Raw genomic sequence first — 26,449 nt, 5'->3', positions numbered from 1 at the left:
GAAATTAATTATCTTGTTTTCTTTTATCTAATAATATTTTTACGTTCCTGGCCAAACACATAAAAAGCCAAATATATAAAATAACTACATTTATTAAAACAAACTATGTACAAAAAACTTTAAATTATTACACTGCATACATAATATTAACCCTATCTGAGCTGGTCCTAAATTGGGCGTGCGCGATTGTCGAGCGTGTGAACAATGCGGACGCCGCGTGTACGTTTGAGCGACGGAGCACTATGCTACGTGTAATGGGCACTAAGGTGGAGCCAGCCTAACAGGTACTATAGTTACTACATAGATATGATATGTAATTTTATTTATTGAAGATGTGTATTTACAATAAATCGTGCGCGGCAAATTGACTAAATCATTTAAATAATGTAAAAATATAATTAATCAAAAAAACATCAAAACCATTGTATTATTTGACTAACAGACATGGTTGGATGAGTGATGACTAATGCATTCATTCCATGCACTAAAGTTTATGTATTTAGTACTTACATTTTTACACATAATTGCAATACCAATGGTAAAGTATATTTGACTGTTGTAACCAATTATTTAACTGTATAAATAGACTTTAAATGTAACCACATTTTAATTTTTAGTGTAATTCATTTTTTCTGATAACACTTCTTCTACTATTTTTTGTATTATTTGCCTATCTTGAGCGGTAATATCTTCTGGTTTTGTTTTATCATCGTAAAGATGTCTATCTATTAGTCGAATTATAACTTCATCAACAATATTGTCCAAGTTCTCTTTGGCAATTATAGAATTACTTGAATCTTCCACACTTCTTATATTCTCGTCAGTTATAATAACTGGACCTGTTTGGATTTCAGATTCAAGGATATCAGTCTCCTTAAGTATTTCGTCCTCTGGTATATCACCTCTTCCATCACTTTCTATTATGTTATCTTTTTCATCAATGGACTCCTCGATATGTTTTGGCAGTGCTTCAGAATTATGTTTATGACGTTTCATAAACTCCTTGAGTTTCTCTTTAGCAGAAGCTACAACTTCTTTACGAGTTTCTGATTTAATTTTTAACATTGCTTTTTTCTTCTTTTCTTTTCTGTATGCCTTTAGTTCATCGAATATTTTATTATTCGGCGGAGCCTTTTTTGGACTGTTGTCAGGACTATCACTATCGATTTTTGTATCAAGGGAATCTAAACTTATTTCATCTTCTATCAAGACTTCGTCTACAATTTCATCACTTTGTGTTTCATTAATCCTTTCATCGTCTTTGCTTTTAAATTCGTTTTCTAGTATTTCTTCTGATTGTAGTTCTTCACTCTCATTATTAGTTTGTTCAAGATATACTTCGTTTGTAGATTTTTCGTCTACTTCTATGTTTATATTACTCCTATAGTTATTTTTTTCTAAAATAAAGACTGCTGGTTTGGTTCTTATTTTTATAGGTGGAAATAATTTGTAATTTACTGCAATCTGGTGAAAAGATTCTGTGCTGTCCAAAATCCGATGTGTCTGAGTGAATGATTTGATAGTCGGGGAATATTTACTTTTAGCTTCGATCAGCAAATGAGTATAGTGCAGTAAGTCTTCAGTATTTAGTGACTCATTTTTACTGTAGATCCAGTGATCATGTATTTGAGTAAATCTAGTCACACCTGTTTGAGCCGCTAAGTTACAAATATGAACATTAACAAAAGGCTCATTTTTCATAATTTTGTGGAATCTGCAACATGGGAAAAAAACAAAATTACAAAACAATAAACATACTTAAACCTACATTTACATAAGGTACATACAATCAATATATTATGACTATTTTGATATTAGTACTTTCGACAATTTCACATGTAGTTTTTCACACAATAAAAAATAATTAATATCAATATTAGTCTGAAATATCAATATTAGCTTACTTTGTTATTGCCATTCCACCTGGATAGTTTGTCATAGCCACTAAAACTAATGTCACAGAGAATATAACATTGCAGATGATTATTGTCATTGCTCCCCAGAACAGCAATTCAAATACAGGTGCTTTACCGCGCCGAACATATCTAAAAAATATAAATGTTTATTTAAAAGATTTCATATAAAGAAAAAAGTTTAAATACTTAAACATCCATACTAATATTATGAATGCGAAAGTGTGTCTGTCTGTCCATCTGTCAGCTGTCTGAAATGAAAATATTTATTTCTAAATAGGTTATCAAAGTTAACACTTTTAGAACATCTACATGAGGCCTACCACCTCTGTTCTTCACGTCCAAACCGCTGAACCGATTTTGCTGAAATTTGGTATGGGGATACTGTGAGTCCCGGGAAAGATTATAGGATACCCTTTATTGCTGTAAAATGTACGGTTCCCGCATGATAAAAGAATTTTGGCGCAACGGAGTTGCGGGCGTCATCTAGTTCAAAATAACTTACAAATATGAACAAGCAGCTGCTGATGCCATATTAAGCAATGGAAATACATATATAATAAATCTTAATTCTTTGTGTGGCAAGAAAGAAAATATCAATATGAATGTAAGAGCTGGGGCAACAATGGGTATGAGACGTCTTTCAAGGTAAAGACCCATTGGAATCAACACCATACTTGGACCAAGGCCTCGAGGCAGTGCAGAATAAAAATACCACAAAAATGGCGAGGTCTGTTTCTTGAGTTATGGATTGATTTTTAGAAAGACAACTTGTAATAGTTTCTTCAAAGAAAAAGAAATAATTGTTTTAAAATAATAAAAATTTGCATATAAAAAGGATACACCCCACTCAGAGCTCTTGTTTAATATTGTATTAAACCAAAAAACTTCTGCTTCAGGCCACAGAAGCCGACCCCAAAACATTGAGTCTATCAGCACTGTCACTGCCACCAAACCCACTCCAGCTGGAACCACGATTTTTAAGAGTCTGAAAAATACTAAAAGTTAATTCTTCTTTGAATTATATTGAACTTTGGTATGGACATACTTTGAGCACTGGGAAAGGTCATATTATTATATTTAAAAAAAATACTTACTCTGTTAAAGTAATTTTTTTAAAATGTAAATCTATTATGAGGAACAGTCCAAAGAGTAAACAAAGTTCAGATCTGAATATGACAATAGATGCTCCAGCTGTGATTATGAATTGTTTGTAATTGCTTGATAGCCATCCTTCAAATGCAAGTAGAACTAAAAAAATGTAGCATGAAAATATGTTGGTTACCACAATAGTGTGCCATACTTCAATATAATAAAATATAACAAACTCTAAAATTAATTTTAAATAGCCATAAACTATTAAATGAATTACTATCACAACACTTACCAAGAGGCAGAGCAGTAATGTTAGGTAATGGTCGACTCATATAAAACATAAAATGATATTGGGTTATGGTAATTAGAGTGAACCACCATGAAAAGGGGTTTCCAAACTGTTTTTTGATGGCGTTTCGAAGTCGACTCCATGCTGCTATTACGACAAGAGCTAAAGTTAGACGCACTGTAAAGGATGAGGATGATTAGTACCTGCTTACATTAATTGGAAAATGAACATTAAGTTGTACATCTATGTATAATGTACTTGCTGCAATACACCTACCAACATATTGTACCCAAAATTTGTTGATTCCAAGTAGGTGAAATATTCCAACAATGGGTGAAGACAGAACTGAAATAATTAATGGACCAACAAATGTTCGCGGTACTACACCTGGAAACTCTTTGTGGTCATACTGGAAAAAAAGTTTTGATAAATTTATTCGTACAAGTTTAACAACATCCAAAATTAGATTTTTTCATACCTCAGTTAGGTTAAAGCGGTGGAATAAAATATCATGAATGGCTTGTATGTTGAAACTTTCTTCGACTTTTGTAAAAGGACATAGTAGCACATGCAAGCTGGCTACAATATATAGTAACTGAACCATTTCTTATTTTTAATTTACACATTTAATATTGCAAATTAATGCTCAATCCATTTTTCTATAAATAGAAAACAGCTGAAAACTGACATTGACATCCTAGTTGACAATCTTGACATCATTGAGAAATGTCAATAGTTGTCAATCGATACTGACGGTATTTCTTTTTAATATGATGGTTTTATTTTTAACAACCAAGACACCATTTTCATATTATACAAAAGTAGCTATTTGACCGAGCTTTGCTCGGTATTCGATAAAACACGAATAAAATGACATTTTCTAAAAATGACTCCTAGTTAAATCGATTTATCGCCCCCGAAACCCCATATTACATACAAAATTTCATAAAAATCGTTGGAGCCGATTCCGAGATTCCAATTATATAATATTTATATATTATATACATAATACAAGAATCGCTATTTGCTCGTTTAAAGATATAAAGATAATATTTCACATTGACCCAGTCGTGACTAATGAGTCGTGTCACGCTCACGACTCACAAAACTGTCATGAATTCCTGACTCTAAAATGACGTAAGACTCAGATCTTGATCCTCACTGTAAATAATCAAAAATCTTATTCATTATTCATTTCTTTGAAAGAATTTTAAAGAATTTTCAACTCATTTCTACCAAGCTGAATAATGTTTATTTGACTGTAACGGCTGTGCACTTCGAAAAAAAAAACAAGATTCTAAAAAAAACGTTTTTTGACAACAATGGTGGAACGATTCTGTGACATAAATGGAAGTGATCGTTTTCTGAAAGGGAAATATCAATAATGGTGTATTCTACAAATAATATGCGATTGGCGATAATATTTTAACAATATTTCGCTTATAATTTATTTAAAGCAATAAGAATGTGTGATGTTTGTTCTGAGTTTTCACAGCTTTTGATTAACTGTAAGTTACTTTGTTTCGAAATTTTAACCATTTGCTTTCGCACAATTTTCTTATTTTTGTATAATTTCACATACTTTCAGCGCTTAAAAACTCAATCATTCACACCTATTTAAAGTTTATTATACTCGTTTTTAGGTGAAACAAGGTTGACCGATGATGTGACTCAATATCCCAGTATAACACAGCCAGAGCTCGAAACAGTTCTAAACTACATACTTACTTGGCCGCAAAGGTATTTATTTACCAGATAGTTACGTATCTCATGCAATTAAGCTTTATATCAAAATATAGTTGAATGCAAAACCTGCAATTAGTATTTGGATCACAGTAGTATGTGTTTAGTGTTTACAAAAAAATCTTATTAGTAAATACATATTATAATGCATGCCTGTCTAGAACAAATAAAACTTTGTAATATTTCTTTTTTCAGACAATGTATGTGTTGTTATAGAGATGTTAAAAATTTTGAAAGATTTTACCTTGTGGTGCAAAGTATACTTTGTTCATCTGTATGCCAACTGAAACTTTTGAAAGATGAACTTGTTACTTCAGAAAAATCTTCAAATGAAAAAGTCGAACAAGGTAGTTCAAGTACATCAAACAACAAAGATGATAATACAGAGAATGAGCCCAAAACACCCTCTTCTCAGGAAGAACCTGACAATGAGAGCAAAAGCACCAAACAACCAACATCAAATTCAGAGTATGACGGGTGGCATATGCAGCAAAAAGAAAAGCTTATGCATATTGTGTCAAAGATATTTCTACTTAATTTTCCATTGTACTTAGCCTGTAAACATTCAGCTCTAAGTCGCTTAGATGATCTTTCAGCACAAGAGATATCCAACTTGAGTTCTTATTGTGACCTCCATGATACAGAAATTCCGGCATATCTGTTAAGAAATGTGACACTATTTTGTAAGTTAGGTGGAGTTTGTGCTATGACATCTGTGTTTGAAAATGCAACATCTAGTAACCTACCTCTGTCTATGGCACATGCGATTGTAGCAGCTGTTGGTAATTTGAAGCTTTGGCTAAACTTTAGAGCTGTGGCGCAACTGTTTATGCCACTAAGAAGTAAAATATTAAAGTATATGTGCAGCTTAGAGGATAAAGATTTAAGAGCTAATGCAGTAAAATCAATGGCAGGTAAGAAAATCAATTTTGAAATTGTAAAGGAAAATAGGGTGCCTTTCTAATAAGATATGTATTTAATATTGCAGTCTTCAACACCATATTAATTATCATATAATTACATTTTTACTTTAATGTAATGGCTATATTGCAAAACATGATAGATAAAAGTTTTTTGTTTCCCTATTTAAGTCTCTTTTTTGTTTTAGATTTTATGTGGGGTGCAGCAAAAGAACCTTTGGATGCTCCCCTAGCATTTGATGGTGATGGCCTTGCATTGGCGTTTAAATATTTTAATAGTAGCACCTTAACAATGAGATTGGCTGGCGTGGCACAAATTAATGCACATATTGCCGCACACAATGACCTGTGCGCCGGTGAGCCCACGGCTGATGCGGAAGCAGCGGGACAGCAATTGGCCTCATGGTTGACAAATAACAATATTATAGAGCACTTGTTTGGACCTAACTTACATGTTGAGGTAATATATTATTATCAATGCACAAACTTTTTTTTGTACTTAATAATAAAAATAATAACTCCACTGGCGTCATCCCAAAGACCCTCATTGCTGCTCTGAAAACACTCAACCTAAACAAAAACACATACATCAATATACAAAAAATCCATCGTCACTGACACTTACTCCATAGTTCGAAGGTTTCTAAATTCATCACCATCTTTCACTACATCACGATCATGATATTTTCCTGACACAAATTGAGTCAGGTACTTGGCACATACCGTACCGTACCTGAATCATTTACCGGCATAAATGCCGAGACAACAATATATTGAAATATAATAATAATAAATTCTTTCAAAAAAAAAAAACACAAAAAAGACATAAAAAGCACACAAAAGAAATAACAACAAACAAAGTATAAAAATTTACAAAATTGTGCAAAAAGGCAGTCTTACTGCTTTAAGCAGCTTCTTCCAGACAACCGAAATATACTTAATGGTATAATAACAATTTTTATGTCTAGGTTGTGAAAATAATTTAAATTGATGTACTTATGTATTTTTTTTGTAACACAGGTAATAAAACAGTCTCACATGATTCTCAAGTTTTTGGCTGTGGAAGGTCGTGTAACTCCCGAGCATATTGAGCTGGTTTGGGCCGCAGCACAACTGAAGCACTGTGGGCGTCAAGTGTATGATCTGTTACCAGGGTTTATAAGAGCATTAGCCCCAAAGCCCTGTGCTCATCTCTACAGTTTACTATGTGCATTACCACCAAAGGAGCACACCGAACAGGTGAGCATTTCTACTTCATTTCAAAATTGATATAAATAATAATTTAAGTTGAATTAGAATTCATGTATGAAGTAAGAATCATAAATTAAAATAGATGGCCCCTGAGTCCTGACCAAACTCAAGTTTGTGTTTGTATGAACAAGCCTCAAAATGTGTGCAGACATAACTATGAACAACATACAGAATTTACAGTATATATATGTGCAAATACGTGCGATTTAAATAAATAAATAAATTAAAGGCACTGTTAAACATTTATTGGCTCATAAAATTTACTAGTCAGGCGCTAACTTTACAGTTACCAACCAAGACTATATCAAATTCTATGTAAGATTAATATAAATTAATATTGATCATGTTAGAGCTTGTACCTGGCATCGGCCCTGATGCGCGCGATGTGGGCGCGTGGGGGGTGCGGCGCGGGCGGCTCCCCCGCCCCCGAGCCGCCGCCCCCGCGCCTCGCCCCGCCCACCGGCAAGCCGCACCATCGCTCCTCTTCTGAGGCCAGCGTTAGTATGGACCAAACTAACTCGGACGATGATCCTGTAAGTGTATATTGTAAATAAAATTCAAGTTTAATTATTAATATTATTATCAACCAAATATCATAGATTAGATTTGGATATATTGAGTACTAGCTATTGCCCGCGACTTCGTCCGCCTGGACTTCAGTTTATAGCGCGCGATGTCAACAAAATTGGTGTCAAAAGCTTTTATAAAAAAAACCCTGGTACCCCTTAAATCAAAACAGCTGTGCAGTGTGCACATAATATTTCATTTTTTAAAATTAAACTTTATTTATTATTATGCTAAATTTTAAAGCTTATTTAGCCCCCCAATTACACAACTTTACCCATAAACTATTTATCTATACTAATATTATAAATGCGAAAGTATCTCTGTCTGTCTGTCTGTCTGTCTGTCTGTCTGTCTGTCTGTCTGTCTCGCTTTCACGCCAAAACTACTGAACCGATTGCAATGAAATTTTGTACACAGTTATTCTAGAGTCTGAGAAAGGACATAGGCTACATTTTGATGTGGGAAAATATCTTATTTCCATGAAAATATCGATGAAAATTACTTCGCATTGCGCGTGGCCAGCGCTCATCCCGGGGGTCCTGGGTTCGAGTCCCGCAGGCGGAACAAAAAGTTTTCAATGTTCCTGGGTCTTGGATGTGTATTAAAATAATATTTCAAAAATCTTAAATATATTTTATGTATAATATTATAAAAAATCCAGAAATATATCGACGCGATGCAATGAACATTTTAGTTCTAATACGATTCAACAGATGGCGCTTTTTTTTACTTCGTTGTAACATAGAACTAATCATACTTATTAGTTATTATGTTTTCTGTTTATAGTTTTTAATACGTTAGAATATTATGTTTAATAATATTATCACTTGCTATAATAATAATCAATCTATCTTATCTTATAGAACTCCTACTGCATTTCTAAGGAGTTCGAGTGTGTTGTGTGTTGTATTCCATCCAGAAAATATTTTTACATTTTAATTCTAATATATGAAAACAGATGGCGCTTTATTTTTTACTTCATTATTATAACAGAACTAATCATACCTACTTTATTATATATTATTGTTTTTATTCATAACTAGCTGTTGCCCGCGACTTCGTCCGCGTGGACTTTAGTTTATAGCGCGCGGTGTCAACAAAATTTGTGTCAAATTTAAAAACTTTTTAAAACCCTGGTAAGTGGTACCCCTCTTAGGGCCGCGCAGCGCGCTACACCGGAATGGCAGCGCTGAAAGTGCTCGCCTCGCCGCTGCTATTCCGGTGTAGCGCGGCCCTTAATTAATCAAAATACCCAAAAACAGCTGTGCAGTGTGCACATAATCTGTACTAATATTATGAATGCGAAAGTATCTCTGTCTGTCTGTCTGTCTGTCAGTCTCGCTTTCACGCCAAACGCCAAAACTACCGAACCGATTGTAATGAAATTTTGTATACTGATAGTCTAAAGCCTGAGAAAGGACATAGGCTACTTTTTTACTGGAAAAAAGGGTTGTAAGGGTCGTAAATTTGTTCAAAAAATTCATAATAGATGGCGCCGTGCGTGTTCTACATCGCGCTGACGCTTGCTCAAAAGTCTTTCTATAAGAGGTGGTATCATCTTACATTTAAGTCTCGATTTTTTTCGATTGTTATATCTATTCTACGGTATTAAATAACTCAGTACTTTATCTGTGCAGGCAGTGACGTAACCTTAAGACCAAATTTCACCAACGACTGTTCAAGTTAATGCTCGAATTAGTATCACGTTAGCTGTTTCGTTTTTCATATGAATGAAAGAGAAGACAGGATATTTTAACAAGCTGTTAACACTAACAGACGTTGGTGAAATTGGGGCTAAACCTATCAATGATAAATAGTTTATGGGTAAAGTTGTGTAATTGGGGGGCTAAATAAGCTTTAAAATTTGGCATAATATATAAAGTTTAACATACAAAAATGAAGTACTTATTGTTTGCACACTGCACAGCTGTATTGATTTAAGGGGTACCAGGGTTTTTTTATAAAAGCTTTTGACACCAATTTTGTTGACATCGCGCGCTATAAACTGAAGTCCACGCGGACGAAGTCGCGGGCAACAGCTAGTCATTGATAAATATAATATAATAATATTTATGGACGCTTCACACCACGTCAGTCTGGCCCCGTGCTAAGTACCTAAAGGACTTGTGTTACGGGTACCAGACAACGGAAATATATTTAATACTTTTATACTATACATATATTTTAGATTTTTATTATATCATACACATATTTAATATACATCCAGACCCGGGAACATTGAAAACTTTTTGTTCCGTCGGCGGGATTCGAACCCGCGACCCCCGGCTTGAGCTACCGACGCGCTCACCACTGAGCCACAGAGGTCGTCTATAGTCGTCGTCAATAGTTTATGGGTAAAGGTTTAAGGCACTTTAAGGTTACGTCACTGTATATAATATAAAGTACTGACTTATTAAATAACGTAAAAAAGAAATAACAATCGAAAAAAATCGGAACTCGAATGTATGATGGATACCACTCTTATAGAAAGATGTTGGGCAAGCGTTAGCACGATGTAAGAGACGCACGGCTCCATCTAGTATGATTTTTTGGAACTAACTTAATTTGAACAAATTTTCGTATTTTCACCCCCTTACAACCCTTTTTCCAGTAATAAAGTAGCCTATGTCTTTTCTCAGGCTTTAGACTATCTGTATACAAAATTTCGTTACAATCGGTTCGGTAGTTTTGGCGTAAAAGCGAGACAGACAGACAGACAGAGATACTTTCGCATTTATAATATTATTAGTATAGATTTATATGTAATTGACTGTATTGTACGTTCTTTGTGGAAATTCATGTTAAACACTCACATGATTCTCATGATAAGTGAGCATTTTTAGAATATTTCTGAAAAAGCTTATTTTTTTTTAAAGTGTGAAGAGCTTAGTACATCTGGAGAAGATGCCGGCCCCACACCAAGAAAACAGAGCAAACACCAGCGTGAGATTATTTTGACAGGTAATATATTTAACAATTAAGTTCTTTTAAGATTTGTGTTTTTTTTAAATAAAACATAAAATTCCTGCTTTTGTTACATAGCTGAACAAGAAGCGTGGCTACGTTCAAACGATGATCTACCAAAAAAGGAATGTTCTGCTCTTAAAGCTTGTCAGAAGTAAGTTAATATTATACTTTAAATTATAATATTTACCCACCTCCATGATACTTTTAGGGCTCCCACACAAACCTGCAAATACGCATCGCATCGTAATGTCATTTTTTTATTATGACTTTTGTCGCAGATACTTGCGATGCGAATTCGCAGTTATGTGTGAAGAGCCCTAAAAGTAAACATATTATAATCATATTATATGTAAAATTGTGATTTTACTTTTGTGTATGGGCAAGTCGCCTATCTTAATACCTCGATCGTGGAGCCGGGTGCCGCTTGGGGGTTGATAGGGAGACCTTATTTTATTAATCGCATGCAACACGAGAACCAAATATTTTGCAGGAATAGAAACTATTCAAATTTTCATGCCCTTTCCCGGGAATCGGCACACCCTTGCATGTGTAATAAAAGTATACATTTATTTGTACTTTTATTCTGTGATAAGAATATTTTATTTTGAATTGCTTATATAGGCGTAGCAAACGCGCAGGCAGCAGCGGTAGTGGCAGCAGCGGTGCAGAGGAATTACTTCGTCCGCGAAAAAAGAAACTATACAAGAAAAGACATAAGGGCAAAAGACATTTGCGTGAGTTTATGGTTCATGTACACATGTTGTATATTACCTTCTATTTACTATTCATTAAATAAAATCAATTGATCGAACAACATTTTGAAATATTTATTTTTACAGAAAGTTAAAATAATATTAAGTGTAACATTTTTCCGTTTCTTACAGCGGCCCCAATTAAAGCATCGGACTTGGCGGAATCCGTTTCTGAAGTCGAGGAAGAGTCCTCCGGAAGTGATACTGCGCACTGTCAACTGCTGTGTGAAAATGTTGATACAAGGTTTTTTTTTTCGAATACCTCTAACATTATGCTTAAGATCATTCTTGAGATGCTGTTTTAATTAATACATCTTATAATAAAGTAACGTACTTATGGCATATTAACTGACTGCGAACATATAAATGAACAAAACTTAGCACCCAAGCTTTCCTTGAGAGGCTGTTTCTTGAGTATGATCAAACCTTGACTTTAGTTTCACAATTCACATACTAGCTATCTTATATCTTTAAACGAGCAATTCTTGTATATATGTATATAATATATAATTGGAATCTCGGAATAGGCTCCAACGATTTTCATGAAATTTAGTATATAGGGGGTTTCGGGGGCGATAAATCGATCTGGCTAGGAATCATTTTTAGAAAATGTCATTTTATTCGTGTTTTATCGAATACCGAGCAAAGCTCGGTCAAATAGTTAGTTATATTAAAACACAGATAGCGTGTCAGCCAATATTGGTATTAAGTAGGCGTATTAGAGCGGCTTCTTTAAGCTGATACGGTTTTTTTAAATTCCATGATATTGCTCAGGCGTCTAATGGAGCTGCGCCTGATGGAGAGCTACAAGCGGCGGTCCGAGGAGGAGGGCAGCGCGTCGTCGGCGCTGTCGACGCACTCCGCGCCGCGCCTGCCGGACATCGACGACGATGACTCCGCCTGCGAGGAGGAGCTGGCAAGACTCGCCGCACAGGTATGAAGAGAATAGAAGCCATTTCCTTTTTGAGAGTTTGCAAGAATGAAGAAAAACTATAGATGAGGTTTCATTGTATATTTTAATCAAACCCAAAACATCTCCCAAATTTAAACTACACCCGACCTCCCAGTATCCCTCCCTAGTCTCTACCACCCTTAGATCTGGTGTTTTATCATTATCATGTTCTTATTATTCTCCAATAATTATTGTTAATGTTGGAGTTACGCCTGACATTTACCATCGTTATGCGTGCTAGAAGCCTGAAGTTAAACACAAAGCAAGTAGCGGTTGTCAAATTTTGCATATTTTGCTGATATGAGTCAACCGCTAAATAAATGAATACATATATAATTAGGCGCAGTGCCTGACGGAGTACGGCGTGGGTGGGGGCGGAGGTGGGGGCGGGGCGTGCGGTGGGGAGGCGCGGCCGCCATCGCCTGCGCCCGCGCCGCTGCCCTTCAACGTGGATGACGTGTGCCGGCCCGGCAACACGCTGCTGTGGGATTTGCTGCAGGACGGCGCCATTGTGAGTCGTATGAACAAACTATCCATTATAATAATCCATCATGATATTAATACGCGAACAAAAAACTTTGTAACCCTTTTTACGAAAAATGGGGAAAACGTAGGTGCATGAAATTTTGCACAGTTATAGTTTATATGGTGAAGGAGTACTAATATTATTTTGAAATTATGCTTTTATCATACATTTTTTTAACAAATAAAACATTACACACACTACAACACACACACACATGAGAAATGACAGATTTTTGAGTGACAAGCCTATACATACGAATTATACTCTTTTATTTATGGTTGAAGTCTGTTGACAACAAGTTGACAAATTGAAAATGGATTATAGTTTTTTTTTATTGAATCTAAGATACTATTAGACAATGCTAACACGGCCAGTCTGAGATCAGCTAAGTCCCAGAGACAAGAGTTAAAAAAAAATGATAGTCAATATTTTTTTTTACAAAATATAGATAGTAGTCCTAATGTCATTGAAACTAAGGTCGAATTTCGACCATTGGGCGATCTCTAGTTATAATAATTATACAACCATTTACTTCACTTAATTAATAACAACAGAAGATCCACTCCGAAAAGCCGTTTAAAGAATTAACGACTCATGCTACAATACTACAAAGTTCAAATACCGACCGCACAGTGCCTACGATTATATTCACCTACAACTGCGCTCTCTTTCTATGGCATTGCACGTACCTTTTATTACGAAATCAAGGTTGACCTTTTAGAAAATAAAATAATCTTTTTTAATAACTATAGGTACGAATAACAAACCTTTTTATAACAATATCAAATTTTAGTAACCCAACCTACATTTTATAGTAGTTTTGAATTCGATTATAGTGCAGGAGCTGGTCAGGAAACTTTTACAACTTAAATGTAGTAACTTATGTTTATTTCTGTGTAGTTTGTGTGTTTGTTTGTATGGAATTGGTTTATTTGCTATGTTTGAATATTTTTATCTACTTTTTGCATTTAATTATTTTATCAGCCTTATTGAAATGCATAATAATTATTTCATCAGCCTTTTTTTTAATTGTTAATTTTTATCAGATTTATAGCGATTCTGTCACAGTGGTTAAATCAGTATCATGTATTAAATTCCTCTATGATCAGTATACAGTAGATATGCGATGAAAAAATCTTGCGCGTGCGTCACCGCTCGCTTGTGAGTCCCTACTGATTTGCCACCCGGGAAATCAGTAGGGGGGTACTTACAGTTCGATACCTTTACGCGCGAGTGGGACAGGCCTGTCGCGGGTTAAACATTGGGCTGTGACACAGTCAAAGTTTTTAAGTTAATTACTAAAATATCTTTTGTAATCACTAATCAGTTTAATTGAATCGTGTATCAATATATGATAGCTTTTGGTTTTGCTTCACTGAACACTGCTATTATGTTAATATGCAATTAATTATTATTTATAGAACGGTGTTTAACGAGGTTAATTTATTTTTTTAGGAACAATTAGGAGAGGGCTTGGCGCTCGAGGCGGAAAAAGCACTGTGTGCTCTTTTATGTTTCAGTACTGATAAATTCATACGAATCAAATTTATTGAGGGCTGCCTCGACAATCTCGCAAACCATAGGTATATTTTTATATTTTCTTTATTCTCTTGAGATTTAATTGCGAAGCTTAAAGTTGCAATAACATTAAATGTTTTTATAGATCTGTAGCTGTATCGCTGCGTCTACTGCCGAAGTTACTGTCCTCATTTCAACAGCTACGTGGTATGGACATGCATCAGGTAATTTGTTTTATTCTGTCAATACATTTCAAGTAAATCTTAATATGTAATTTTTTTGCAATTAATTCTTCAAGCCCCATAAAAGCACCGGTGATCGCGACAACAATAGAATACAATAGCATTTCCTGGAAACTGTGATCGAAGTATTGAACAAATATTTTTTGTTTAATGATTAAAATATAGGTGGTGATGTGGGCGGAGCGAGAACGCGGTATGATGCGGCTGTTCTTGGAGGACCTACGTCATTACGTGGAACAACGCGCGGCGGGCGTGGGTGGCGGGGCGAGTGGCGCGGGCGGGGTGGACGCACAGCAGTACGCGCACATCACTGAGCTTACCGTGCGACTGCACTTCCTCACCGCCATCTTTTCACCGGTCGGCTCGCCGCAATACTTTAGGTAAATAGTAATAATCACTCAATTTAGTTTTTCGTTGCAGCTTGGCCGTTGTTATTAGTTAGATAGTTAGATATTTATATTTAACTTTATATGGGTTCCCAGATTGACGGTAGACCAAGTCGAGGAGCTCTGGCAGTGTCTGGTGGTGCGCGGCACCAGCGAGTGCGCCGACTGCTTATACTCGTGGCTTCTCTCTCATACCAAGTCCCCCGAACAACACGCCTTAGGATTAGACGCATTACGCTTTCTCTACATAGAAAAAATGCCTACATTAGATCCCGAGGTATGTTTTTAACCATATAAGTTGTGATTTATCATTGTCTCTACAATAAGTGAATACCTTGAAGTCTCGAAGTTTATAAGTATTGGACTTTGTGATGCTGTGAATTCATTTGTTATTGTTTTTACAGACAATAAGCATAATGGGCCTAAGCTTGTATCAACAACTTTGTAACTTGGCGCGTATGGCACTCGGTGCCGGTGACTCTAGAGACTCCGCTCATCCTCATACTTTAGCGATGGACCACTTATGGAAGATAGCTTTAAGAGCGAACAGCACAGGTAACTTCAGTTAAACATATAATTCTACGTATATTTGGTAAAGTGCTTTTAATATTATTATATAATATGATTTTTAATTTCAGACGTATCCATGGGCGCTATTCAGTATTTAAACAGCTATTACATGGGACAACAGCTTCAACAGGAGGATGATTTTGTATCTAAATGTATGTTCCACCTATCGTCTGCGGCTGAACGACTCATTTCTAAAAATCAAGAGGGCGAAGGATCATCTACAAATAAGGATGCTCTCGAAGGCAAGGACCAGGATAAGCCGTCAGATAAACAAAATATTTACGAGCACATGACAGAAGAAGCAGCTTTACAGTGTATACAGAGAGCCCTGTTGTTATTGAAAACTCACTTGGATACATTTAAAAGGAGGTAGGAATCTAATTACGACTATATTATTAATTTCAACATTGTAATAATACCACTTTCGCAAGAGCGAAAGTACTAATAAATTTTCATAACAAATGTATACTAGGTTTGTTTAGAATTTTCTAACACATTTGGAAAGGTCGGTAGTCAGATAAAGATAGCGGACTTTTATCATTATGGGGATTTTTTATGAAGTCAGAAAAAAAATAAAAAAGAAAAAAAATTGAAGTGAACCTACACAATAAATGCAAAAAATCCCAGGTACGCGTTTCACCTGCGGCGCTGGGCGCTGGCGGAGAGTGGGGCGTGGGAGGGCGGGGCGACGGGCGCGGGCAGTGTGCGCATCACGCTGCAGCCGGCAGGGGCGGGGCCGCGCGCCTCGCTCTGCCTGCACCAGTCCGACTTGGTGGCGCATCTGCGCGCACACGTACATGTCTGGTGGGAGAGACAGGTGATGTTAAATATTTATTTAAATGATACTACATATTATAAAATTATTAATTTGAATAGAATATAACTTATAACGTTGAAAATGTAATAATTATGTTCAAATTGTTGTAAATTTTTTGTGTGATATTGTGTGTGCGTGTATAATATTAAATCCTAATTTAACACTTGTAGATACAAGGCGAAGAAGGCGTAACGTCTCTATCAACGGATGGTCCGTTGCGAATGATTACCCAAGGCCAGGAGCTGACGATCGACTACGACGAAAGAACACTATATGATATGGGGTTTAAGGACAATCAGGTGATATATTTTAATTTTTCCGGCATTGCATTCTTGACATAAATAAATGAGATTAATATGAGTTTATTTATTTCTCAATTATTAATTATTAATAAAAATAGCTGTGAAATTATGTGTATAATTATAATCTCATTATCTCACCGTAATTTGTTTGTTACACGCGTGTGTTGCAGCTGGTGTTCGTGTCGGTGGGCGTGGGCGCGCGCGGCGCATGGGCGGAGTGGCCGTCAGCGCAGCCCGCACCGGCGCGCGCGCGCCTGCCCACGCACCTGCTGCTCGACCCCATATACTTCCACCAGCTGTTCACGCTCATGCAGGCTCTGGGACAGATGAAAGAGCCCGGCACGACTGGGGTATGGTTGTGTTATAATTGAAGTAAAATATAAGAGAGTAGATTTCTCACATACTAGGCTTAAAGTTTGGCCATCAACTAAAGAAAAATGAGCCAACGCAATTTGTTAATGTTACTTATTTTGGTCTTACTATCACAGGAACCCATCGCCCACACTAAAGCGCAGCTTTTGTCGAGGCGTGTATGGGATATACTTCAAGCGGTACCATTGAATCCCACCCTTTTAGAAGATTTTCAAAACGTTACGGAGAATAAGCTACCGGAACTCTTGGACCCGAGGAGTCCACAGAAGCTGATGTATTCTTTACATATCATAGACAAACTGAGCTTGAACAGTGGTAGTCCAAATGCCAAGGAAACTTCCGGAAGCTCTGACAAAACACAAAACGACGAAAAAGTGTCCGCTGAAAATTGGAATGAATTGTTTATAAAGAAAGGCGGGCTAAGATTGCTTTATGATATTATGATGTCAGGTAAGCAGTTAGATATTACGTAAAATCAAAATAAAGTTACATAATATTTCGAACATTGCTAAAACTATTTTGTATTAAAGGGGTGTTACAACGAAACGATGACAGCGAGTGGAGGCAGGATTGCTTGGCTCTCTTACTGCAGCTATTGTGTCGCATTGGCACTCTACCTACTACCGAGCTTGGGCAGACACCTAAATTACATCCGGTAAGTCAGTTTGTTGATAAAATAAATGCTACAAAATTCGTTTCTACGAATTTTTGTGTTAAAACAAGAAAAATCTTAATTTAATTTAATATTTCAGTCCCTTTTATCACTTATGAACGTGGAAGACACGACGGAGCGCTTAATATCGATTCTCTGTGAGGCAGCTACAGTCAAAGAACCGGCGACATACAAAACTGGATTCTGGGGACGAGCACAGGTTTGTGTTTGAATACTCTACCGTTTTCAATTACTTTTTATTTTGATTGTGAATTATGAAATTATATGCGTGGGAGAGCCATGCTTCGGCACGAATGGGCCGGCTCGACTGGAGAAATACCACGTTCTCACAGAAAACCGGCGTGAAACAGCGCTTACGCTGTGTTTCGCCGAGTGAGTGAGTTTACCGGAGGCCCAATCCCCTACCCTATTCCCTTCCCTACTCTCCTCTATTCCCTTCCCTTCCCATCCCTACCCTCCCCTATTACCCTATTCCCGCTTAAAAGGCCGGCAACGCACCTGCAGCTCTTCTGATGCTGCGAGTGTCCATGGGCGACGGAAGTTGATTTCCATCAGGTGACCCGTTTGCTCGTTTGCCCCCTCATTTCATTAAAAAAAAATGCTGACATAGTTTTCAATGCGGTAGACTGAATGCAGAGTAGACAGAATTATAGAGTACTAGATGTCCCGCGCGGCTTCGCCAGGGTAATTTAGGAATTTTACAGAAACCGTACATTTTCCCACAAAAAATATTTCCCCCGTTTTTCCCACATTTTCCTGAGTTTCTTCGTTCGTATTAGTCCTAGCGTGATAATATAATATAGCCTATAGTCTTACTCGATAAATGATCTATCTAACACTGAGATAAGTTTTTAAATCGGACCTGTAGTTCCTGAGACTAACGCGTTCAAGCAAACATACTCTTCAGGTTTATAATATTAGGTAGGTATAGATTTTTTTTAATTATCGCTTGACAAACTCGAGTCTCGGTCTAAAAGACATGAAATGGTATAATATGGTAGTGATGATGATGTTGATGATGATGATGAATGTAATTTGCATAGTAGCATATTATGCTTTCTGTTCTTTTTCTTAAAACAACGCCGAAACTCCCAAACTTGTATCTATTAAGAATCAGGATTTCTCTCAGCACCTTCCGAACCACGGTATACCAGGTATAATCTCGGTGCAAAATCTTACTTGTTGGTAGCATATGCTTAGAATACTTCTTACGAAACCGAAGTCACCACATGTTTCCCTATAAGTTTTGAGGAGTTCCCTCGATTACTTATGGATCCTTCATCAGATCACCACTGTGAATATAATACCAAATTGGGATGATACCCTATATACCAAAAGAAAAATTTTGAAAATTGGTTAACAAATGGCGGAGTAATCGCTGAATATAAGAAAACGAGCATAACACCTCCCCCATTTTGAAAGTCGGTTAAAATTGTAGCTTATGTGTTATTCTGATGTATAAGCTATATTATTGTAAATTTTCATTAAAATCCGTTCAGTATTTTTTGCGTGAAAGAGTAACAAACATCCATACATCCACACATCCATACATCCAAACAAACTTTCGCCTTTATAATATTAGTAGGATGCCTGATGATGACTTAGAACTGATGTTGAAATTTTTAAATTTGACGTATTATGACGAAAATCGTCGCTAGGGTTGTTAAATTGTTACCTACGAATTTAAAACTATGACATATTCGCTGGACGTGTTCCTCTTTGGCCGTATTGTTGTTTGTGTTTTGGCACATGCGATTAAAATTGTCAGAATCCAATTTTGAAATCTTTATTTTAAAATATTTAAAAATAAATGATATCAGCCAGTGCACAATAGACATAACGACCAGTAGTTCGACTGCAAAGAGACGGACAGGTTTCAATATCTGTCAAATTCGTCGGGTTTCACTAGGATTATGAACGGAATGTGCCTCGCGCTGGCTGATATAATTTATTTTTAAATAAAGATTTCAAAATTAGATTCTGACAATTTTAATCGCATGTGCCAAAACACAAACAACAATACGACCAAAGAGGAACACGTCCAGCGAATATGTCATAGTTTTAAATTCGTAGGTGACAAGTTAACAACCCTAGCGACGATTTTCGTCATAATACGTCAAATTTAAAAATTTCAACATCAGTTCTAAGTCGGTATACTCTATCATTCTGTCTATTCTGGCCAGTGCGAGGCACATTCCATTTATAATCCTAGTAAAACCCGTCGAATTTGACAGATATTGAAACCTGTCCATCTCTTTGCAGTCGAATTACTGGTCGTTATGTCTATTGTGCTGAATGGATACAAAGACATAATAAAACTAGATTAAGTACCTAGTAGACCTGATGTAAATCTTTTACGCTTTTAAATGTGAAGTAGTAGCAATAATAACGTATACATAAGAATTATTCTGTAGGAAGCCTTAAATTTTCGTGTAATGTTTGAGCAGGTGGTACAGCATGCGATGCGCATGTGCGTCGTGTGGGCTCGCGGCGGCGGCGGCGCGGCGGGCGCGCTCGCGTGGGCGTTGCGACGCGCCGCGCCCCGCCTTCTGTTGGATGATGCGGATCCTGCGGTGAGTTATTTTTGTATATGATAGTTTTAGTTTATATTTTAAATCTTTTTTCGTTATAATAGGTTTTTTCAAAGTAAGTTTTATAAAATTGCAACTATTAAAAAGAAAGAGTCATTTACGCAGGTTCGTCGCGAGGCGGGCAGCGCATTGTATCGGCTATGCGCGGGCGGCGAGGTGGGCGTGCTCACGCCACTACTGTCGCTGCTGCTGCAGCACCTGCCGCGCGCTGCCGACATGCGTCCGCACGCCGCGCAGCCCATGCATCACCACGAGGTAACAAATGTAACACTATGTGTATTTCGTTTTCTCTGACAATTAAAAAAAGGTTATACATGTAACATGTGTGTGTTTTGTCCTTGTCTTTACTTTTGACACGTTACAAGGCTCTTGAGTCTTGACATAATATACAACATGCAAAAATTTACTTGGTACCTGCTATCATAGTTTTCTTAGAACGAGGTGCCAATAATCATTCAAAGAAAAGGTATTGAAAATCTGTGTATGATGAAATCTTATAACATCTAGCACGACGCCGATTTCTTTTAGACTGATATAATAAAAAAAGAAATGTGTAGTTGAATATTCATATCCATACTAATATTATAAAGGCGAATGTGTGTCTGCCTGTCTGTCTGTCTGTTACCTTTTTACGCCTAAACTGCTGATCCGATTTTGCTGAAATTTATTTATTTATAATCACACACTACTAGTGTGTGATTATAAATAAATAAGTAGTAGTGTACTTACATAAAATTGTGTAACAAATTTAGTGATAAAATAATAATTTCATAACTATCCACAATTATAACGATAAAAATAATAACAATTTGAAAACCATAAATAGTAAATATACCCAATTAATCAATAAATATAGTTTAAAATTGTAAATAAAATCTATCCACGATTAAAAATAAATTAATTAGTAAAATAATACAAAAAACAAGTTATTATTACCTTTGTATAATGTAATCATTTGTCTTCTAATAACAAATGACAGACAGGCAGTTAAGTGTGAATTCACTGAGAGTGCAATGGAACAGGTCCACCCGCTGTGCAACTTCGTTAATTTTAATAATAATATCTTGGTTAACGAAATTTGGTATCGAGATACTTTGAGTCCCGGGAAAGGATATAAGAGGGACCTTTTATCCCGGAAAAATGTACGGTTCCCGCGCGATAAACGATTTTTAACAGAGTTGCGGGCGTCATCTAGTAATAATAATAATATTATGTTTTAATCACTATATCAAAATTTGTTATTCATTTCAATTCTTATTGTCAGGTTGTTCACCATCATGCCGAAGAGGGCAAGGAGCCGTACGGGCCGGCGTGTCGGGACTACTTCTGGTTAGTCTGTAGACTGGTGGATGGACTGCCAGAAGACTTTTTCAAGGGTAAATATGTTTATCTATATCTTTCGCATAATGTACGCACATATAAAAATATTGCTACTATAACCATATACATACAATATACATAGATACATACCGCAATGAAAACTTACTTAATAATACCTTCTTTTTTTTCTTAGAAGGCACAATTTCGGACGACAGCGATGCACCAGACTTGAACGAGCTGTGCGAACAAATCCGATCGTCTTTGGAGAAGCGCGAAATTATAGAGAAGCGATCCGAGCCCTGCACTCCCGACGACGGACTCTACGGACAGCTCAGTCTGCTCACACATCTTGTGAAACATCCCTTGAGGTTCAAAACATCCGAACAGGGCACAAGGACAATAGATATGGTAAGAGGTCTATATTGGTATGTGACGACACGGTGTGTCATACTCCATACATTGTCTGACATCCATACAATATGACAACTAGAGGCAGGTATATCCATGGGCGTACCCAGGTTCTGGGCCAGGGGGGGCAAATTACCCAGGTTCTGGTGCCAGGGGGGGGGGGGCAAATCACCCAAGTTCTGGGCCAGGGGGGGGGGGGGGGGGGGCAAATCAGATTTTTCATAAGCTAGGTGTTTATAAAGAATACAAAATTAATAATTTTTAGTTGTAAAAATATTGTATTGCAAACAAATGGCAAAAATTCGTTCTTAATTTTTTATTTTTATAGATAAAAGTACTTAGTAGGGACGTCAACATGAACCCCGGGGGGGGGTTCATGTTGACGTCCCTGCCCCCCCCCCCCCCCCCCTCGGTACGCCCATGGGTATATCTATGGCACTATGGCAGTAGAATACTTTGACGTCGCAATGCGTTTGACAGAAAGAGATATAATTTATATTTTTATATGCTCATAATTTACAATCTTGTCAAAGTAAATAACGATTTCTTTTAGATTTGTAAATCTATGTTTGTCAACTTTAAAATTCAATTTGTAAATTTTTAAATTCATGTAAAGTCCCTATATTGGATTAGTTACGATATGCAATATTATTTCAGATTTTCGGCTTTCTGTTCGATGTGCCGAATCCTTCGCAACGTAATCTGCCGAAGTGCAAGTCGCAGAAGTCGCGGGCGGCAGCTTACGACTTGCTAGTAGAGCTTGTCCGGGGTGCGCCCGATAACTACATGGTGCTGCATCACAAACTCATGGAACATCACAAACCAGGTAACATTGCTTTACGCACCAAACTAAATTCATGTAATATCATTTATATAAATGATATTACATGAATGACATTACATGAATGTGGTGAATCCTATAATGTAATAGTGTTGCTGCAATTACAATTGACCACCTCAGTGCTTGTTTTATTTTTCTCGTAAGGCTTTACATTACGCGAAATGCGAGACTAATTTTATATTTTGTCAGCGGTTATAATGTACTCTTTGTGCGGTCCTTATTATTTTAGATACCTTAAGCTGTAAAAAGGTGGCTGTGACACAGTTCATACTAGAACGGAATGAAACGATTACCCTACCAGAGTACTTTGTAAAAATATCTTTGATTTTCTTCTTTAAAAATATTAACAAAAAATTAAAGGTAAGGTAATAGCGTGGCATGCTGCAGGTCCGGCGTCGTGCTACCCTTGGGACTACTGGCCGGCGGAGGAGTCGCGGTCGGAGTGCGGGTTCGCGGGTCTGACGAACCTGGGCGCGACGTGCTACATGGCGTCTTGCATGCAGCACCTGTACATGATGCCGCAGGCGCGCGCCGCCGTGCTGCGTGCGGACCCGGCGCGGAGCCGACACGCCGCCACACTGCACGAGATGCAGCGCATGTTCGCGTACCTGCTGGTGAGGATTCGTCCGATGGTAGTAAAGGCTACCACACATAACTGCGAATTCGCATCGGAATGTCATTTTTATTATGAGTTTTGTCGCAGATATTTACGATGCGATGTGAATTCGCAGTTTTGTGTGGGAGCCCTAAACGTCAATGACCGGTGATAGGAGTAGATTAACGACCGCGCCAACAATGGGACTGCTACTTACAATAATTTAGACCTTATTGTAATCACAATAATGACCTCCAAATGTGGTGCACTGGGTTTGTCGTCGCCGTTCCATTAACTCTGGCTACTTCTATTGTAAATAATATCATATTATAATATCTAAAAAAAAACTGTCAAGTCAACATTTAATGTATACTTATATAATGTATTATATTATGACCATGACTGCACATTGCATAGAAACAGTTTTGAGTATGTTTTTGCGTTATTCCAAACAGGAAAGTGAACGTAAAGCATATAATCCCCGGAGCTTCTGCAAAGTATATCAAATGGATCATCAGCCGTTAAATACTGGAGAACAGAAAGACATGGCCGAGTTCTTTATCGACCTAGTCTCGAAACTCGAAGAGATGACGCCGGAATTGAAAAAGCTAGTCAAAAATCTATTTTGCGGCGTGCTGAGTAACAACGTGGTTTCGTTGGTAAGATATCATATTTACATGGCTCCAGTTTTCTTGTTTAAAAGTAGTTATCGCTTTTGTAACTTTTATCTGCATGATGTTATCTCTTAAGGGCCTGTTTCACCACTTCCTGATAAGTGACGAATAGGCTAACCACGGCTAACCACCAAGGCTAACCACCAATTAACTTGACAGATCAAGTATGGAGAATTTGTCAAAAAAGTTGTGCATAGCCTATTCGGCACTTTATCAGAAAGTAGAGAAACAGGCCCTAAGTATGTTAAAAGCTCGTAGCAAGGATTATGGGCGAATTTATTTTTTGTTCTTAACCTCTAAACGGAACTCAGTCTAACCCATCAACTCTGGTCAAATCGCGATATATATAACGTGTAATGTCCCTCAGGACTGCGGTCACGTATCGCGCACGCTGGAGGAGTTCTACACGGTGCGGTGCCAGGTGGCGGACATGCGCAACCTGCACCAGAGCCTCGACGAGGTCACCGTCAAGGACACGCTTGAAGGCGACAACTGCTACACGTGCTCGCACTGCGCTAGCAAAGTGCGCGCCGAGAAGAGGTACAACCAGTTGTGACTTGTGTAGTGTACTTTTTTATTTGGTCAGGAAGACATGTGTATCATATTTCTACTATTTAAAAAAAATTATTGCTATTCTAATTTAAACATAATAATTCTGCTATTTTACAAACCTGTTAATCTCAAACCGCATCGCAATGCATCGGTCTATGCAATATTATATGAAACACCTAGTTAAAACTAATAAAAAGCATTCGTTTGACAAACGAGAGATACTCTGTTATCTGCTGGTATCAGAACTGGATCTAAACTGTATTAATGTTGGGTTAAAATAGCAGAATCGAAGGACCTGTACTCGAACTAGTTAGAAATGTTAAAAAATGTAAAACCATCTTTTTCTCTTACAGGGCATGTTTCAAGAAGTTACCGCGAATATTGTGTTTCAACACAATGCGGTATACGTTCAACATGCTGACAATGTTGAAGGAGAAAGTCAATACGCACTTCTCGTTTCCAATGAGGCTTGATATGTCCGGATACGTAGAAAAACATCTGATGCCCGCTCAATATCAAGGTAATTTTAATCGGTTGTTGGAATGGTGATTACAATATCCCAAGAAAACTTTACGGATTGTATGAAGTGAGGTAAAGCAGTAGCAATCATTCGCCTTAGTGAGTTTTAATCCATCAACAATAACCAGTAATTTCTATTTCAGAGGAGAAGAAGAAATCCGCAGAATTAAAGAAAGACGGTGACAACGGTCCATCTAGCCCCGAAAATGAAGATGATGACGATCAGGAACATTATGAGTAAGATCATTTAAAATAATGGTTACTTCTTACTTTGATCACTTATAATATTTTACTAATAACTTCTACTTAAGAAGTAGTCATAATGTGTGAATATTAATTTATCAGTGGGAAAAGTATAACTTTTGAGTCCTGATATAAAGTATTAACCCAAGGCTTACTCCATTTCATTGCATTACAGGTACGAGCTGATCGGCGTGACTGTCCACACGGGCACGGCGGACGGCGGGCACTACTACTCGTTCATCCGCGACCGCGAGCACGCCGCGCCCGACCGCTGGCTGCTGTTCAACGACGCCGAGGTCAAGCCCTTCGACCCCGCCCACATCGCCGCAGAGTGCTTCGGCGGGGAGATGACGGTAGGTTGTTGTGTTACTTCAAGGTACAATATAACGTTGTGTTTGTAAACAACAAAAATCATTTTAGTGACATTGAATGCCCTAATTACTTAAGTTTCCTGACTTGACTTGACATGGACTGAGGTTATCATACATGCATTATGACATCCTCCATCCTCCAATCCACAAACAAAATTATTTTTGGTTATGTTATATATTTTTATGCTACACGTGATTATAAACGTAAATTTTATATTTTTTAGAGCAAAACCTACGACTCAGTGACTGATAAGTTCATGGACTTTTCGTTTGAAAAAACGAACAGCGCCTACATGTTGTTTTATGAATTGAGTCCGCCACCCAATAAACGGGGTTCAGATAGCGGCCAGCAAGAAGAAGCACAGGTAATTTTTTTAAAATCATATTGTTTTTGCTTATTTACTTTCATATTATAAGAAGGAGAAGTTTGTTTGTTTGCATAGAAATTTCTGGAGCTATTTTATAAAACTTGATATCGGT

At 37.2% G+C, this 26,449-nt stretch overlaps 2 protein-coding genes and 1 long non-coding RNA gene across 3 annotated transcripts in view; 1 reads left to right on the top strand and 2 right to left on the bottom strand.

Moving 5' to 3' along the window:
• Positions 1 to 84: 84 nt before the first annotated feature.
• LOC121725972 (dol-P-Man:Man(7)GlcNAc(2)-PP-Dol alpha-1,6-mannosyltransferase) lies at positions 85 to 3,974 on the bottom strand. Its single transcript, XM_042113180.1, has 8 exons — positions 3,776 to 3,974; positions 3,574 to 3,706; positions 3,301 to 3,474; positions 3,011 to 3,164; positions 2,757 to 2,901; positions 2,419 to 2,645; positions 1,905 to 2,045; positions 85 to 1,714 (listed from the first exon to the last, which is right to left on the bottom strand). The coding sequence occupies exons 1-8, from the start codon at positions 3,899 to 3,901 to the stop codon at positions 607 to 609; spliced, it is 2,208 nt and encodes a 735-aa protein (XP_041969114.1). The 5' UTR covers positions 3,902 to 3,974; the 3' UTR covers positions 85 to 606.
• Positions 3,975 to 4,632: 658 nt separating this feature from the next.
• Positions 4,633 to 26,449, top strand: part of LOC121725965 (ubiquitin carboxyl-terminal hydrolase puf) — a 34,770-nt gene continuing 12,953 nt past the window's right edge. The window contains exons 1-36 of the mRNA XM_042113166.1: positions 4,633 to 4,805; positions 4,941 to 5,037; positions 5,236 to 5,954; positions 6,149 to 6,420; positions 6,981 to 7,199; positions 7,562 to 7,744; positions 10,655 to 10,739; positions 10,821 to 10,896; positions 11,367 to 11,479; positions 11,630 to 11,741; positions 12,272 to 12,431; positions 12,790 to 12,960; positions 14,431 to 14,558; positions 14,639 to 14,717; positions 14,901 to 15,115; positions 15,218 to 15,398; positions 15,526 to 15,676; positions 15,760 to 16,060; positions 16,319 to 16,508; positions 16,679 to 16,807; positions 16,981 to 17,160; positions 17,299 to 17,632; positions 17,713 to 17,837; positions 17,935 to 18,054; positions 20,303 to 20,428; positions 20,552 to 20,701; positions 21,711 to 21,822; positions 21,960 to 22,174; positions 22,832 to 23,000; positions 23,403 to 23,629; positions 24,066 to 24,269; positions 24,652 to 24,824; positions 25,190 to 25,356; positions 25,499 to 25,592; positions 25,774 to 25,951; positions 26,194 to 26,334. Coding sequence (XP_041969100.1) covers positions 4,763 to 4,805; positions 4,941 to 5,037; positions 5,236 to 5,954; positions 6,149 to 6,420; positions 6,981 to 7,199; positions 7,562 to 7,744; positions 10,655 to 10,739; positions 10,821 to 10,896; positions 11,367 to 11,479; positions 11,630 to 11,741; positions 12,272 to 12,431; positions 12,790 to 12,960; positions 14,431 to 14,558; positions 14,639 to 14,717; positions 14,901 to 15,115; positions 15,218 to 15,398; positions 15,526 to 15,676; positions 15,760 to 16,060; positions 16,319 to 16,508; positions 16,679 to 16,807; positions 16,981 to 17,160; positions 17,299 to 17,632; positions 17,713 to 17,837; positions 17,935 to 18,054; positions 20,303 to 20,428; positions 20,552 to 20,701; positions 21,711 to 21,822; positions 21,960 to 22,174; positions 22,832 to 23,000; positions 23,403 to 23,629; positions 24,066 to 24,269; positions 24,652 to 24,824; positions 25,190 to 25,356; positions 25,499 to 25,592; positions 25,774 to 25,951; positions 26,194 to 26,334 — 6,339 coding nt within the window. The 5' untranslated portion in view covers positions 4,633 to 4,762. The remainder of the gene's footprint in view (positions 4,806 to 4,940; positions 5,038 to 5,235; positions 5,955 to 6,148; positions 6,421 to 6,980; positions 7,200 to 7,561; positions 7,745 to 10,654; positions 10,740 to 10,820; positions 10,897 to 11,366; positions 11,480 to 11,629; positions 11,742 to 12,271; positions 12,432 to 12,789; positions 12,961 to 14,430; positions 14,559 to 14,638; positions 14,718 to 14,900; positions 15,116 to 15,217; positions 15,399 to 15,525; positions 15,677 to 15,759; positions 16,061 to 16,318; positions 16,509 to 16,678; positions 16,808 to 16,980; positions 17,161 to 17,298; positions 17,633 to 17,712; positions 17,838 to 17,934; positions 18,055 to 20,302; positions 20,429 to 20,551; positions 20,702 to 21,710; positions 21,823 to 21,959; positions 22,175 to 22,831; positions 23,001 to 23,402; positions 23,630 to 24,065; positions 24,270 to 24,651; positions 24,825 to 25,189; positions 25,357 to 25,498; positions 25,593 to 25,773; positions 25,952 to 26,193; positions 26,335 to 26,449) is intronic.
• LOC121726004 lies at positions 13,519 to 21,235 on the bottom strand. The gene is made up of 3 exons (XR_006035470.1): positions 21,222 to 21,235; positions 17,215 to 17,218; positions 13,519 to 13,611 (listed from the first exon to the last, which is right to left on the bottom strand). It is a non-coding gene; the product is annotated as an uncharacterized LOC121726004 (long non-coding RNA).

The sequence above is a fragment of the Aricia agestis genome, chromosome 4 (genome assembly GCF_905147365.1).
Source record: "Aricia agestis chromosome 4, ilAriAges1.1, whole genome shotgun sequence".
Lineage (NCBI taxonomy): Eukaryota > Metazoa > Arthropoda > Insecta > Lepidoptera > Lycaenidae > Aricia > Aricia agestis.
This window is presented reverse-complemented; position numbering and strand designations above follow the sequence as displayed.

Excerpts from the sequence above, each read along its gene's own strand:
- LOC121725972 (XM_042113180.1), bottom strand. The coding sequence starts at position 3,901 with ATGGTTCAGTTACTATATATTGTAGCCAGCTTGCATGTGCTACTATGT. Across the intron at positions 2,902-3,010 it reads AAAAAAATTACTTTAACAGA|ACTCTTAAAAATCGTGGTTC; the intron begins GTAAGTATTTTT and ends AGTATTTTTCAG. Across the intron at positions 2,646-2,756 it reads ACAAGAGCTCTGAGTGGGGT|ACCTCGCCATTTTTGTGGTA; the intron begins GTATCCTTTTTA and ends CTCAAGAAACAG.